The sequence below is a fragment of the Ruditapes philippinarum genome, unplaced genomic scaffold, assembly GCF_026571515.1.
Source record: "Ruditapes philippinarum isolate M1 unplaced genomic scaffold, ASM2657151v2 ctg13566_1_1_1_1, whole genome shotgun sequence".
Lineage (NCBI taxonomy): Eukaryota > Metazoa > Mollusca > Bivalvia > Venerida > Veneridae > Ruditapes > Ruditapes philippinarum.
In genome coordinates this window covers 1,663-18,271 of record NW_026864620.1, presented here as the reverse complement: position 1 = coordinate 18,271, position 16,609 = coordinate 1,663, and the positions used below count along the sequence as shown (strand labels likewise).

The window sequence follows — 16,609 nt, the reverse complement described above, 5'->3', positions numbered from 1 at the left end:
CTAGTGCTTTTTGCAGTTCTTCAGCAGATTCAGCAAATATGACAGTGTCATCAGCATATAAAAGAATATACAATTTAAAATACATTTCAACATCAGAATCACTCAGGGTATCATTTACAATGTTTGATAGTAGATCCAGACCATTAAAATGTTGTGACAGGAAATAGTTTAAATCATTTAAAAATAAAGAAAACAATATGGGAGATAAATTTTCACCCTGACGAACGCCTGTATGACTTGTAAAAAAATCCGACATATGACTAAAAGAATTAATTTTAACACAAGATTTAGCTTGTAAATACATGTTATAAATGATCTTTATACATTTACCATCAACATTATTGCTAATTAATTTCTGCCAAAGTGCAGTTCTATTTATGCTATCAAAAGCCTTTCTATAATCAATAAAAGAACAATATAACTTTTTACCTTTAGACAGATATAAATCAATCAAAGTTTTCAGAGAAAATATATGATCAGTAGTGCTATACTTTTTCCTAAATCCAGCTTGTTCTTCACAGAGAATATTATTACTTTCTAAAAAATTATTGAGTCTAGAGTTAAGAACATTTGTGAAAAGTTTCCCAAAACAACTAAGTATAGTAATTCCCCTATAATTATCTGGATCGTATATGTTACCCTTGTTTTTGTATATTGGTAAAATAATCCCTTTACTCCAAACTTCAGGAAAAATTCCAGAATCTAAAATAATATTAAACAAATAACAAAACACATCAAACATGCTGTCGGGTACATTCTTCAGATATTCATTCAATACATGATCAAAGGAAGATGATGCTTTATTGTTTTTCAGTGAAATAATAGCTTTACGTATTTCTAATACAGTAAATGGTTTATCGAAATCAGAGTTATTTGACGAGACATTAGTTATATCAAAGTCATCAATGTCAACTTGAGTGTCAACCTCATTCAATTTACTAAAATGATCAAAAAAAGCCTCAGTTGTTACTCTGTTAATAACTTCCTTCCGATCACCTGAATATTTGTTCAATAGACTCCAATAAGATCTAGGATCTTTATTTTTTTAAACCTTTAATTTTATCAACAATGCTTTTCTGATATGCTCTAAACTTTTTCTTAACTTCTTTTTTATACTGTCGGCTACTACAAACTAAACTATCTTTATTTTCTGCAGTAGGGTTCCTGCTATACATGTTTTTATAATTCATATATTGAATACGAGCATTTTTACAATCACTATCAAACCAAATTTTATTGTTTTTCTTAGACTTCCTATGATTAACATTTTTCTTTATAAGATCACAACTTACAGCTGCATCGGTTAAAATACCAGACACTTTACTGGTCAAATGATTAACAACATTTACATCAAAATGACGATTTTCACAAACCTCTTTAAGCTCATCCAATAAATTTGATACAGCTGTGCTATCGAACTTATGCTTATAACTAGCACTTAAATTAGAACTCCACACAGGCCTATAACAAACATCATCTTTAGATTTGATACTTGCATCCATAACATTACAAAACAAACAAATCAAGTACACTATTTTAATGTCGCAAACGTGTTAAGTTTTACATTTATTTCACTTGAAATAATCTATATTTCGCTTGAAAAATTATAGAATGAAATAAAATAAACAAAGTTTTATCAACGTTTTCAAAACTCGTTATTCATTTCACGACAGGGGCGGAGCCATATTTAACACAGTACGTGTGACGTCACACGCACTCGTCACTGCATTTGAAATAAAAATGAGCTTTCATACAAGTACATCGAGCTCGCTTTGAGGCTTTGCCTTTTTCATATTATATCACAAAAATATCAAATTGCGATTGAAATGTCACTGCTACTGTCTATATCATCAACTGGATAAAGCCCTGCCTGATAAACTTATCTATCTCCAGTCATTACGTCACATGATGACGTCAGTCGTCACATGTTTAGCAGCAAAACAAAACTGCATATAGATGCTATTTTATTGTGGAAAAAGAAGAATGAAACCATTTAATTATTCTAAAAACATGATAAAAAGCAGGATAAATCAAATACATGGTTGATGTCGGAATGGAGAAGGTTTATCCGGTTCGCTGCGAAAGTGAATCTTGGCTCGCTAAAGCTCGCCAAGATACACTTTCTTGCTCACCGGATAAATACGGAATGCCGTTAGGGCCATCGCCTATGAATGTGTTGATCTAAAACGCGATAGTCGATAGTACGATGGTGAAAACGCGAAATCACGAAACTACGATGGTGAAAACGCGAAAGCACGATGATGAAAACGCGATAGTACGATGATGAAAACGCGACAGTACGATACTACGATGATGAAAACGCGATAAACTATCGTGTTTTCACCATCGTACTGTCGCGTTTTCACCATCGTAGTTTCGTGATTTCGCGTTATCATCATCGCAGTATCGTACTGTCGTGTTTTCATCATCGTACTATCGCGTTTTCATCATCGTACTATCACGTTTTCATCATCGTACTGTCGCGTTTTCACCATCGTGCTATCGCGTTTTCATCATCGTACCATCGCGTTTTCATTATCGTACTGTCGAGTTTTCATCATCGTAATATCGCGTTTTCATCATCGTACTATCGCGTTTTCACCATCGTACTGTCGCGTTTTCATCATCGTACTATCGCGTTTTCACCATCGTACTGTCGTGTTTTCATCATCGCATCATCGCCTTCCGGTGAACAAGAGAAATTCTTCAAGTACAGTAGTTTAAACAGTAAATATGGACGAGTTTATACAAACTCAATTTGAGAAAGGCTATGCCTACAAGGAAATACTTGTGTTATTGAAATCGGATATGGAGTTAGATATAAGGTGAGCTAGTTTATTTCAGATAATTTGAATCTTTTTATTGGTTACTTTTTAAGATTACTGTATGTACTGTGAGGGAATTGTTAAACTAAAATTTGACATTATTTACTTAACCACATGACACGTACTTGTTATGTTATGAACAAGATGATCAGTGATATGAAATGGGTATATTTATTATAAAATGTGCTACTCATAACATAATTATGCTTGTCCTGTGAGCATAGGTTATGAACTCGACTATGTCTGGCAGTGTTATGCTTTTAGAACTGCATCTGTCATGCTCACGATAGGGTGATATGCAGATTCGACCACGGGTCCTTCTATACATGTATAAATAGGTGATCTTCATATAGCTACATTTGCTAGTTATAGCCAAATCAAGATAATCAACTAAACACTTTGTATGCCTTTTCAGCTATCGTCAATTGAAGAGACATTTGTAAACACAGAATGAATCTAAGGAGACGAGGCTTGTGGGATATTGAACAGGTTCAAAATGCCATTCAGGTACAAATGCTTATCTGATTTTTAACGAAATTGCTAGATTTTGATGAATTGAAATGAAAATAAATAAACATATATGACATGCAAACTGTAAAAAGAATCAATTTTGTTTTGCGATGCTCCAATTTCAGTGTTGATATGTGTCTTATGAAATTCAGCATCAAATGATTTTATAATAGACATGCATTTGCTTTAATTTTCAGAGTACAAAGAATAATTATATGTAAAACTAATTAATGTCAGATTAAGACTGCTCTCTGACCATGATACAATATGATATTCTCGTGTGTTGTTAGTAGTTGTATACAACATACAAAACTTAAAGCAGCTGATCTGCAGAGTGTTTGGCAAATAATGTAATTGGTTCAAGCTGATAAACACATGAACACACCACACCGTATTACCGGCGCCATGTAGTGATGGCAGATGGCTGAAATTTACCGCTCGGTACAGGTAGGTTATAAATTTGGTTGGTATTATTATAATTCACAAATACGGCCCATTTCATTGCTATGAGACTATTGTCCATTGACTGGAGATACTATTAGGTAATTTTGGGCTCGTTTTACATAGCCTAAAAACAGGAAAAAGCGAATCCAAAATTACCTAATAGTATCTCCAGTCAATGGACAATAGTTTCATAGCAATGAAATGGACAGTATTTGTGTAATATAATAATACCAATACCTGTACCGAGCGGTACATTTCAGCTATCTGCCATCACACTGGCGCCGGTAATACGGTGTGATGAGCAGCAGAAATCACTGCGATTTTAACAGAGCTTAAATTACACGACAAACAGAAAACAGAACACTGTCTTATTTGCATATTAATTTATGAACAAATTGGGTCTAATCGTTATAAAGATAATCGTTTTCTTCAAGTGTACTAGGAACATTCATTACATATCACGACTATCCCAACAGATACATACATCTATATTGGGGAATGGCGGGGGGTGTATTCCAGTACAACCTTCATAGTGGTTGTAAAACATAACATAAATACTTGATATAGGTGAAACACGCTTCAAATGAATTCCTGTTTATATTCAGAGTGAACTCTGCGGCAGCGGGCGCAATCTCGGCTGTCGTTTCATGACTCAAAGATTACGGTCTCGACACGGAATGTCTGTGGGAAGGTACGTATAATTGTGTGTTAAGGAAGTTAAATTCAGTTTAAAATGTTCAATATTGATATTAAAGAAGATGAAAGTACCTTTCAACCTATTTTATACCTATTGACGAAGTATATGTCAATGTACAGTTACCGTGTTCAGAAAGCGTGAATTATATGCTCTTTCAGTAGAATATAGGATAAAGAATGTCATATTGTTTATATCTATATCAAGTTCATCATTAAAATCAAAAACACGCTTTTAAAAACAGAGTTTTACTGACTAGCGCAGTTTAGCTAACACAGCACACATTTGACATCGACTTAGGACTCCGACGTGGGCTTGACGTGGGATTTGGGTGGTTTTACGTTAAAAAACGTAGAGGCAAAGACGTTATTTAAGGGTTGTCGGTTAGTGCACTCGCTTATAAATCTACAAGACGACCGGGGTTCTATTTCTGGCCTGGGCGCTTGTAAGTTTGATTTGTGGTCACCAAGCCGGACAAATTGGGTTCCTCCGGGTACTCCGGTTCCCCCAAAAAACCCTCGCGTAACACCGTGCCAACGAGAGTGATATATATAATTTTGTTACCAAGTAAATCAAACTCAAGGGAGGTAATACATATGTTCAAGAAGAAATAATTATATTTTCCGATCGGTTTAAAAGCATTAATTAATAAATCCACATATTAAGAGTAAGGGGATATTTACATAAATATCAGATGAAGATTTTATTTAGCCAGCCACCCGCCGAGTTCCACGTGTCGAGATAACGTCGTAAATTCACGTCACACGGACGTTAGGATTTCAACGTCACATCGTCTAGTGTTCTTGGCCGGCCACGTCATGACCAGAATCCCACGTCGTTCGAAATTGTACCTACTTTTGTTTGTTTGCTCGGAATGTACTTTACTTATTTATGTTCTCATGTTCAAAGAGAACTCACGGTGAGCATTAAAAAATCCACGTTGTCCACCATTGTCCATTTAAACGAATGTCTCGCATGCAATTTAATTATTTCCTTTAACATCAATGCCTGATTTGTTATCTGCAAAAATAGCTAATTCCTCACCGTTCCGATTGAACATATGGCAGCTAGTTGATCACGACGGAACATACAAGACTCAATTGTTTTGCCTTTTAGAAACATGGTCCGGCAGCAACTGAAGCTGTTAGATCCAGAGGGAGTTGAAGCCAGAAGTCGACATAAACTCATTAGAAGAATATATCGCAACAAAGGTCCAAACATTTTAGTTCACTTGGACGGGTATGACAAGATAAAGAGCTATGGGCTGGCAATACATGGTGCCATAGATGGGTGGGTTCTTTGACTTAATTCGATGTTTGGTAGGTCTGGCCCCAATTTCTATAAACTTCTTAAACTTAAATGGCTTAAGTAGTGTTTTCCAATGAGCCAAAATACATACTTCAATTATATTTTGATTAATAAAAAATGGTTTATTGTGTTTATCATAAAGATAATTCATATCTAAAGTATAAAAAATAGTATAAAATAAGAAGTGAATAATTATTTCTAAAATTATTGAAAAACAAAAAAGTGAGCTTAGCGTAATCCTGTTATAAGGGACTAAAGAAGTTTCAGGAAATTGTGGCCTGTTGTATAAGAACACTTGGTTTTTTTTCATTAATGGATATTTAACTATCTAGCTACGAAACTGAAAGAAATTGAAATATTCAGCTGCCGATTAACACGAGCAAGTAGTTGGAATGTCCGACTACCGACAACCAAATACTACTTTCTAACCTGTAAAGACCTAAGAATCCGCCTTATTTCGGAAGAAGTTCGTTTAACTACGAGCATTCACGGAGCAATTTCAACGACGTCATCGCCAAGGCTTGAAGTTGTGCCGTGGACGTCCGACAATTACGTACATCTCCGAAATAAGGCGGAAATTTTAACAACAAAAAGGAAAGCTTTTTAAATAATAAGGTTATTTTTATATTTTTTTTTTATCATCATCTATTATTATTATTATTGTGTATTTAATACAAACATATACTTGTTCTGTCCTTTCAGGTACTCACGGAGAGTTTTATGGTTAAAAGTTAATAGAACAAATAATGACCCTAAGGTTGTGGCATCATATTTTCTAGAGTTTGTAACGGAAGCAGAAGGTATTAATTCATTGTTAGCATTGTAGTCAAATACTGTATATATTAAGACATTTCTGACATCATATAAGATAACTCACAGAAAACAGATATAAATTGCCTAAATTTCATTTTTCTCAAAGCGTTTGTCACGCCTTTAGCCATAAAACATCAATTTTCGAACGCTAATATTAAAGACTGCTATCTGTTTTAGTCAACAGTCTTACATCATGGTTTTAAGACGCATACTCCAAATTTGTCCCATTCCAAACTCATCAATTGAAATTGTCAAAACTGTAAATCTGTGAGAGTGCAGCTTTAACTGCCTGACAACGTGACTTTCATTGAACGCACAGTGGCACGCATTGACTTACAAATCGTCTGATAAAGGGCCCCATAAAAAGAAAGTCTATTTTTGTCAAAACATGGACGATTTATTATAAATTAGATTGAGCTTTAGACAATGCCATTTTCAGTCTCCAAAATATATAGTAAATATGAAAATGAGAATTTACTGTCCTATATGACATTCATTCTCAAAAGCATGATGCTGTTACGCTGGAACTGAAATATGTGGATTTGGAAAGTTAATAATAGAGAAGTGTTTTTCTAGGAAGATAAAATTTTACTCTCATTGTTCATGCTACGTTTCAATGTATCTTAATGTTGGAAGCCATTTTGGCTTTGTTATGGCTTGAACAAATGGTACTTACAATCATAGGAAAACTTTCTTAAAGTTTATATGCTGGCTTAACAAATATCGGAAATTTTCCGATATTGAAAGGCGAAAAAGATACATTGCATATCAGTACATAGGTGTATTACATCAATATAATTGGATTTTTTACATCAGGAGCGCCGAGATGCATAAGAATGGATGCAGGCAGCGAAAATGGAGTGGTAGCTAACATGCAGAAGTCCTTCCGTTGGTTCCATGGGGATGAAATGGCAGGCGAGAAAAGTGTAGTAATTGGTAGTTCACCTTCCAACCAGGTTCGAAACAGACTCACTGAATCATTGTTTGCTAGCAGTAGACTGCATTATGTATTTTACTATTGTTCATATTTGTAACTTGTTACAAATGTAAATAATATTTCGAACCATGATCTACTCTTTTTACGACTTCAAAATCTAACATAACAAGTTAAGAGTTATCACTAATTTGTACATGTGGTGTTGCGGGAGTAATAATCACCTTTGACGATAGCGCTCATTGTTTGCAGAAAAACATTGTGCCCATTTGCATTTTCTAGCAAATTCTTAACAATGATCTTTTCACAGAGGATAGAGTGTTGGTGGAGGAGACTTCATGAGATGTGCATTGTAGCATGGCAAGACATTCTTGGAGACTTGGAAAGCAGAGGGATATTTTCTACCGCAAATTACCTTCACATGTGAGTTACTCAATTGTTGTAAACTGACATATTAAGTGTAAAATGTTACACTATTTACATTGTATACATTGAATTAAGTGGGTTTGTTAAAGCAAGTATGTAGAATATAGACGGGAGAGGGGTTGTTATAAAACTGTCTGCTTTGGCAGTCGAAACGATCATCATTTCCGAAAAAGGAATTACGTCTCATATAAATCTGGTTATTTTCGAGATTCTCTATATCTCAAAAACTCATTGATAAGCACAAGAGAAACAGTGGGGTTGAGAGAAACGTATCTTCAGTAATAGCAGTTTACCAGACGTGTGATTAATGTCTTGGTGTATTTTTTATGGAGTACGGTATGATGTACATTTCTGTGATTATGTGTGTATGTGTTTTCAGAGAATGTGTCAGATTTTGCTTCACACAAATAATTCAACACGAGCTGGATACGGTCCGACAAGAATGGAATGACCATCCAATCAGACGTCAGAACGGAGACGAAATCCATGGCAGGCCAGAAATCCTTTACCACCATCCGGACTTATATGGTATGCTCATTATTATTATCAGGAGCGTCTTCACTGCCATACATGTTCAACTTTATGGTAAACTACCTTTCAAAAGAAAGCATTCTAGTTCCACTTTTACATAAATTACGTAACGGACTGTATATATATATAACCTTGGGTGCGGGATTCGGTGGTGGAGAAACTCGTTCCTGACCAAATGTGGTTGATATTATTTTAAATATCATTATTCAAGACAATACGCACTCAGTATTTTTGTGAAATTCATAATGATTAATTATTCAAAATTGTAAAGTATATAAGACGAATCGGTGATAAAGATCCAATATGTAAAAATATATATTTTCAACACTTCTATTGGTAAATATTTGATTTGCATTCTCAACCTATAACCTTAAAAATAATTTGAATTATTAATCTATATATCCTTAAAATAATACGTTATTCAGTCGTTTTACTTTTTCTTTTCCCATTTGAAGGCACAAGAGACTATGTGTTTCCAGTAGAAAAGGCAGATGTAGTCACCTTACGCTCCTTTTGCAAAACACCGCCCCTAACTGGCTGTGAAGAGCCCCTGCAAACTACCCTATTTGGGTTGCTGGAAACCATCGGAAAAATGTCCCCTGAAACAGTAGATGATGCAAAAGACCTTCTTCAATGGTTGACAAACTATTTTCAGTAAATGGATACATAGTCACTGCCATGGACATGTATGTATGGATTTGGTAGTGCACTTACAAAGCTTAATTGGGAGATATTAAATATGCAAACGTGATTTGTCTTCTGTCCCCATCACCTGATTAAGATCAACCATAAAAAATCTCCCCCTGTGTTTTATTTCACTTTATTTGTACATGTTGTATATCAAGGATCCAGTGGTCCAATGTGCTTAATGAAAGGTAACGAAAGACCCTGGGACCATGATCTCAAGTAAACACCCTATCATCTACAACACGGCGCATCGACCAAAACATGTGCATCGTTTTCAAATACTATCTTTCAATAACACTGGAAGACTGCTCCTGGTAGCAGGCAACACAACAAGCCTAGTAATAAACAACAAATTTTGAATCGCCAAATTGTATTTTGTTTATAAACATCAAAAGAACATTACTAATACTGACAGATGAAAACAATTTAAACCAGAGGGCCATGATGGCCCTAAATCTCTCACATGAGTAAAAGTATTTTACATGTGTATCAATATAGCTTGATATTTGTTCTTAAAGCTGTACATATGATTCAAATTTCAAAACTGTAGCTTCAAAAATAAGAAAGTAAGTCAAAAGGTCACCTGGCTATGTCAATATTGATATATGTTTTCAAGCTGTACACATGCTCGAAATTTCTTATCAGAGAATTCAAAAATAAGAACGGTAAAAATAGGTCAAATAAAAGAATCCAAGCACAGCATTAATATTTGTTTACAAAACCGTACACCTGGTCATGGCAATGTTATTGCTGCAACTTAAAACCAGAACTCCGCGAGTCGGATGTGTCGCCGCGGAACAATATAGTTCAAGAGAAGTGGCCAGGACAAAAATGAAATATGAAAATTAATAAAGGGCAATTATAAACGCAAAAAAATAAGAAGTGCGAAAGCGGCAGTTTTTTGCACTGCACTTCTTATCAATAAGATCTATCATCCTATAAAGTTTCAAGTCAATAGCTTCTATAATTTATGAGTAACAGCCTAGACAAAAATTTCCTTAAAGCAAAAAATTAACAGTTTACAGGAATCTGTAAAAAAAGGAAATTAAAGCAAAGGTGAAATTATGTTTTTATTTTTTATTATAAAAGGTTAGTTTTTAAGTCATCTAACTGTGCACAAGGTTCAAATGATATTATTTTAGGAAAAATATAAGAATTTCAGTAACTTGGCCTTAATCGTCAAGGTCATGGCCACATCTGTATTTAATATATTCATTTAGTAGCAAGTCTTGTTTTGTCCAAGTATTAAACAAAAATGTACATAATTAATAGAAATTATGACAATATAACAAAAATTTAATAATTTGAGCTGCTCAAGGTAATAAATGAGCCTAGGTTAATGTCAGTCCACATTAGGTGATTTTCTCCAAGCCTGAAGACAACATTTCATTCATAACTACAAAGTTGAAGTCAATTATAGCAAACATCAGTGAAAATTCAATTATTTGACCTTCAAGGTCAAGGTTATTGAAGAGCAAAGATCAATTTAAGTTTATTATGCATAAAAGTCTTATCCTTTATCCTACTGAATGTTTATCTTAATATGATGTCAATCCATTCATTAACAACAAAATTATAGCCATTAAAAGCAAAAATAATGCAAATTTCAATATTCTGACCTTCAAGGTCAATTATGAGTGAAGGTCAAAGTTTGTCTAGTTTTCTTGAAGGTCTATCCTATAAAAGTTTGAAGACAATCAATTCATAAATAACAAAGTTATAGACAATGACAGAAAATATCAGCAAATTCAACATGGAAGGTCAAGGTTATTTATGAATGAAGATCAAATTTGGTCTGGTCTTCTTGAATGTCTTGTCTCAAGGGTTGTTGTGGCCGTATGAAGACAACACACTATGATCTCAAAAAGTTATGATCAACTTTAAAGCTTTTGAGGTGGCAACTGACATGTAAAAAAATGGAGAGCTAAACATGCTTTGAGATATTCCTCAATGTAGAGGTAATGCATAAGGATGGTTCTACCTTAAATTTCAATGGGACATTTCTGTTGAAAATGTGACAGAGTTAAATCGTATACATATGCATGCCCATTGATTGGTTCATTTTTTCCGGGGTTTACATTTTGTGACGACAGGGAAACGGATTGCGATGGAAATATCATATTCAGATGCTCGTTCATTAGTTAATTTTTTGTGGGGTTTCATATTGTGGTATCTGGGAACGTGCTTTCATGTTTGACTATGATACAAAAGAGAAAGAACATCAAAACACTCGGCAATCTGATTTATACTCGGGGGCTACGCCCCCTCGTATAAATCAGATAGCCTCGTGTTTTGATGCTCTTTCTATTACTTTCACAGTTGATAGATTTAATGATTATGTTTTAAAATGGTTAAATAAAATGCACATACTTCTTAAATTCTGTTATAAATATTTCCCAATATGTATAAAACATGTAACCTGTAATAATTTAAGAAACATATGTCCCTTATGAATACAAAGTAATTGTGTTTAAATGCATGTTTATTATTCACATTTTTGTATAGCATATCATCTACCTATAGTGATAAATAGAGAAGCCACACCATCATGAAAATATAGTTCTTGTTTAATGACAGCATTTCTTTGTTTACAGTAGAAGAAAGACAACAAGCAAATAAACATACAAAATTATATTATTCAAGAAAATGAGTGGTAAATGAACAATATATAGTGGCTTAATTAAGTAATGTTAAAAATGTTCTTTTTTGCAACATAACAAAACACTTGTTAATGCCTAAATAGCTTGCTAACGGATATTTTTTCCAACTCAACAGAGTTCAAGTTGTAACTAATATGACAGCATGGTCAAGAATAAAATGCTTATATTCATATCTTAGAACATCCATTCTCAGTCTTCTTTTCACAAATAATTCAGAATTTTCAATCTAATATTTACATATTACATACACTGTAAGTAAGATAAGAACAAAAATATCTAGGTTGAAAAGATCAATTAACTGCATTTTTTTTTATAAAAGTTATTTAAATTTAATCAGTATCATACAGTCATTCTTTGGGTTTAAATTTAATATATTAATATGTTACAAAGAAATAAGCTCCATATCAACTAGCAAACAAATACCATGTATTTAACCATGATTACCAAAAAATAGGTCCATTAAATGCACAAATTCCAACAATACGTATCTGTAATTTAACTAAGCAACAAACCTAAAGTACAATATGTACACACTTTGCTTAATTGAGCAGCAAACTGAAAATCAAATATTCTCTAATGAATGGACACATGCATATGAACTTTTCAAACTCCTTTCAGGCTATACCAAAGCCTGGAGCCCCAACCACAATGTATAACATATGCCTCTCCAATGAATTATACTCTTGAATGCTGCTTGTCTGAGAAAACACTAATGTAGGTCCACATGTGTTTGCAGTTGAAAGGTTTTCTGACTTGTGGTCAAATTCTATTAACGCACTTCCAATATTGCGAGGAACTCTGTCACTCCCTATCAATGCACGAAGGATGTGGCTTGTAGTGACCTTGACAACCTTCTCATCATTTTCTTGTAGGTTGTAATTCAGCCATTGAGTGGTCACATCTCCGCCTGAAAACAATAAAAGACAAGAATAATGCTGAAGGTTATTAATGCTCCCTTGACTTCTGTATTTGTCAATGCATTTAGTTAGTAAGAAATGACTGTATGAGAAGCAAAGATATTCCAGTGAAATAAAAAACATTTTAAGTTAAATCAATGTTAAATAGAAGTTATATTTTGGAAAAGCATTATTAAACATTTTAAGTATTGTAAAAGGAGATAATAAACAAGACCTGTCACAGGAGACAGCGAAGCTCGACTAATAAAATACTGGACACAGTAAAGAAGACAAAACTATGAAATAAAAATCAATTATGTATAATTATGTATTAACTTATATTAAAAAAATAACATTGTTAATATAAATTCCAAGATCAAGGGGAATAATTCTGGAAATAGGCATGCTAGAGTTATGAACCTTGTCACACAACATGTGTGTAATGATAAGAAATATATATTTGAAGTTTGAAGTAAATACCTTAAAAAGTAAATAATTTAAAAGGAAAGAAAATCGTAAGTTCAAAGAGCGATGAATTTGTGAATATTGCTTCAAGAGTAAATAACCTTGTCACAAAAAATGTAATTGATGATAAGGAATAAGTATTTGAAGTTTTAGGTAGATTATAACCTTTAAAACTAAAAAATTATAGTAAAAGATAACATTTTTCAAGTACAAAATTTAAGTTTATGGGGAGATACATGTAATTCTTGCAATATTGGTATTGAGTTATGAACCTTGTCACATAAGATGTGGTTAATAATAAGGTACATATATTTGAAGTATGAAGTTGATCCCTTAAGAAATAAAGAAGTAACAGTAACACATAATATTTTTTAAGGATAATTTTAAGTTCAAAGGGAGATAAACCTGAATATATTGGTGCAAGTTATGAACCTTGTCACATAAGATGTGGTTGAAGATAAGGAACATATATTTGAAGTTTGAAGTTGATACCTTAAGAAATGACAAAGTTATAGTGAAAAATATTTTACTGCACCAAAACTTTAATCTGAAATCTGGCCGCGGACACTGACGGCGGGGCAAGTAGGACAGCTCTCCATATACTTCGTATAATTTGAGCTAAAGTGTAAGTAATGTAGAGTTATGATTCTTTGACATTGCATTTCTTCTTACTTATCTCAACAAAGCTAGTGTGAAAAGTTTCTATGAGATATTTTTGATAATTCAGAAATAATACTCAGGACAATCATTATCTTACTAATTTTTTTTCAGTATTATAAAGGGAGATAATTAAATAATCAAGCAATGTACAAAAATATCTCTGTAACTGCAAGTATCTGTAACTGTTTCAAATTTTTTATCAAATTCCTTCCATACTTTTAAAGAAAACCTCTAAATAAGCACTATACATTATAAACGGAATGATTAAAGAGTTATGGATCCTAAAACATGCATTTCTTATCACTAGTTTCTACAACTGTGCATTTTTTAGTTTCAATGAAATATCATTGAAGTTATACTCCAAACCAGCAGTTTTAACTCAAGGGAAATATTAAAGCAAGGTAGAGTTATAATTTGCAGACTCAAAGAATAATCTGGACAAGATTTATGGTAGACCATGGCGAAGGGATCCCTACATATAGCTGCTACTTTGTAGCAGGCGAAATAAAAATCAAACTTACGTTGAACTCTTTTTAGGAATTTCCTAAAGTTATATATTACAATTTCTTCAAGCCTTTTCTCCGCCTCATTAGAAGACCAAAATGGCTTGAATAAATCAATAATTTCCTCAGCTGTGACATCCTCAATCCTGCCAAACATCTTGTGTGCGGATGAGTGGTTGGCTGTCTTTCTTAATAAAGAGAGGACACCATGTAGCTGCAGCCCTACAAAGATATAGATACTTAATATCAATGAATATAAAGACTAAATGTGACTTTAAGCTCCCAAAAGCACAACACTGATCTCATTAACGGTTTATTAATGGTTTTTCCTTATATACATGTCAACAATCTACTCCTGCGCTAGAGCAAGAAACATTGTCTTGGGACTTCTACAAAGATTGTCTAAATGACAATACAAAATACGCTGCTAGAGTATATATTATAGAAAAATCTCGACCTTCAAAATTGCAATGTGCTAGATCTTAGATATTTAGTGTGGAACACAGTGAGTGTGCTGTGAACCTCATGGGTATTCTTCATATTCATATATTAAAAGACAAGAACCGGTTGAACCGGGTGATGCTCCCCGAATAGGTTTTGGACACAGGAAGGTATACCTCTTGTTGTGTCAGAGTTATGTCACAGACAAAGTTCAAAGTGTAAAAACAACCCAAATATTGTGCACGACACATTGTGATCATGGTGATCATTTTTGTGAAATAGTTGTAAAATCCGATTTCAAATAACAAAGTTATGCGCCTGACATTATTTTGCTGCAAGGTCATGCTGTGACCTTGACCTTCAACGTAGTGACCTAAATGTTGCATGCGACACGTCGATTCAATATGGTGATCATCTCTGTGAAATAGTTGTTAAATCCGACTTCCAGTAACAAAGTTATGGGCCGGACACGATTTTGCTGCAAGGTCATACCGTGACCTTGACCTTCAAGGTAGCGACCCTAATGTTGCGCGCGACACAATGTCTCATTGTGGTGATCATTTCTGTGAAATAGTTGTAAAATCCGACTTCAAGTAATGAAGTTATGTGCCGGACACAATTTTGCTTCAAGGTCATGCTGTGACCTTGACCTTCAAGGTAGCGAGCCAAATGTTGCGCATGACACGCCATTTTAATATGGTCATCATTTCTGTGAACTAGTTTAAAAATCTGACTTCAAATAAGGAAGTTATGGGCCGGACACGATTTTGCTGCAAGGTCATGCTGTGACCTTGACCTTCAAGGTAGCGACTTAAATGTTGTGCATGACACGTCATCTTAATATGATGATCATTTCTGTGAAATACTTTTTAAATCTAACTTCAAATAGGGAAGTTATGGGCCGGACATGATTTTGCTGCAAGGTCATGCTGTGACCTTGACCTTCAAGGAAGCGACCCACATGTTGCACGCGACACATCTTCTCAATATGGTGATCATTTCTGTGGAATATTTTTTAAATCCGACTTCAAATAACAAAGTTATGGACCGGACACGATTTTGCTGCAAGGTCATGCTGTGACCTTGACCTTCAAGGTAGCGACCCAAATGTTGCGCGCGACATGTCGTCTCAATATGGTGATCATTTCTGTGAAATATTTTTAAAATCCAACTTCAAATAACAAAGTTATAGACCGGACACGATTTTGCTGCAAGGTCATGCTGTGACCTTGACCTTCAAGGTAGCGACCCAAATGTTGCGCGCGACACGTCGTCTCAATATGGTGATCATTTCTGTGAAATATTTTTAAAATCCGACTTCAAATAATGAAGTTATGGACCGGACACGATTTTGCTGCAAGGTCATGCTGTGACCTTGACCTTCAAGGTAGCGACCCAAATGTTGCGCGCGACACGTCGTCTCAATATGGTGATCATTTCTGTGAAATATTTTTAAAATCCAACTTCAAATAATGAAGTTATGGACCGGACACGATTTTGCTGCAAGGTCATGCTGTGACCTTGACCTTCAAGGTAGCGACCCAAATGTTGCGCGCAACACGTCATCTCAATATGGTAATCATTTCTGTGAAATAATTTTAAAATCCGACTTCAAATAACAAAGTTATGGGCCGGACACGAATTCGGGACGTACGTACGGACTGACGGACGGACGGACGGACAACCCGACGACTATATGCTCCCCCGAAATTTTTCGGGGAGCATAATAAATAAAATTTTCTCAACAGTCAAGGGAACATTTGTTTATGGACCTCTATCAAGTTTGTCTAAATCATAGCCCTTGGATGGAAG

At 34.3% G+C, this 16,609-nt stretch overlaps 2 protein-coding genes across 2 annotated transcripts; one reads left to right on the top strand and one right to left on the bottom strand.

Annotated features, from left to right (window-relative positions):
- The first annotated feature begins 1,936 nt into the window (after nt 1–1,936).
- On the top strand, nt 1,937–9,409 carry LOC132726283 (uncharacterized). Its single transcript, XM_060711589.1, has 9 exons — nt 1,937–2,825; nt 3,241–3,332; nt 4,385–4,470; nt 5,590–5,763; nt 6,484–6,581; nt 7,411–7,550; nt 7,839–7,951; nt 8,334–8,482; nt 8,941–9,409. Exons 2-9 carry the CDS (start codon nt 3,276–3,278, stop codon nt 9,141–9,143), a joined length of 1,020 nt encoding a protein of 339 aa, XP_060567572.1. The 5' UTR covers nt 1,937–2,825; nt 3,241–3,275; the 3' UTR covers nt 9,144–9,409.
- A 125-nt stretch (nt 9,410–9,534) lies between these two features.
- Nucleotides 9,535–14,612, bottom strand: LOC132726284 (uncharacterized). The gene is made up of 2 exons (XM_060711590.1): nt 14,375–14,612; nt 9,535–12,739 (listed from the first exon to the last, which is right to left on the bottom strand). The coding sequence occupies exons 1-2, from the start codon at nt 14,511–14,513 to the stop codon at nt 12,447–12,449; spliced, it is 432 nt and encodes a 143-aa protein (XP_060567573.1). The 5' UTR covers nt 14,514–14,612; the 3' UTR covers nt 9,535–12,446.
- Nucleotides 14,613–16,609: the final 1,997 nt, after the last annotated feature.

What these genes read in the sequence shown, in the direction of transcription:
- LOC132726283 (XM_060711589.1), top strand. Translation starts at nt 3,276, where the DNA reads ATGAATCTAAGGAGACGAGGCTTGTGGGATATTGAACAGGTTCAAAAT. An exon ending in ATACATGGTGCCATAGATGG is followed by an intron (nt 5,764 to 6,483) that starts GTGGGTTCTTTG and finishes CTGTCCTTTCAG; the next exon opens with GTACTCACGGAGAGTTTTAT. An exon ending in ACCGCAAATTACCTTCACAT is followed by an intron (nt 7,952 to 8,333) that starts GTGAGTTACTCA and finishes ATGTGTTTTCAG; the next exon opens with AGAATGTGTCAGATTTTGCT.
- LOC132726284 (XM_060711590.1), bottom strand. Translation starts at nt 14,513, where the DNA reads ATGTTTGGCAGGATTGAGGATGTCACAGCTGAGGAAATTATTGATTTA. An exon ending in ATTCCTAAAAAGAGTTCAAC is followed by an intron (nt 12,740 to 14,374) that starts GTAAGTTTGATT and finishes TATTGTTTTCAG; the next exon opens with GCGGAGATGTGACCACTCAA.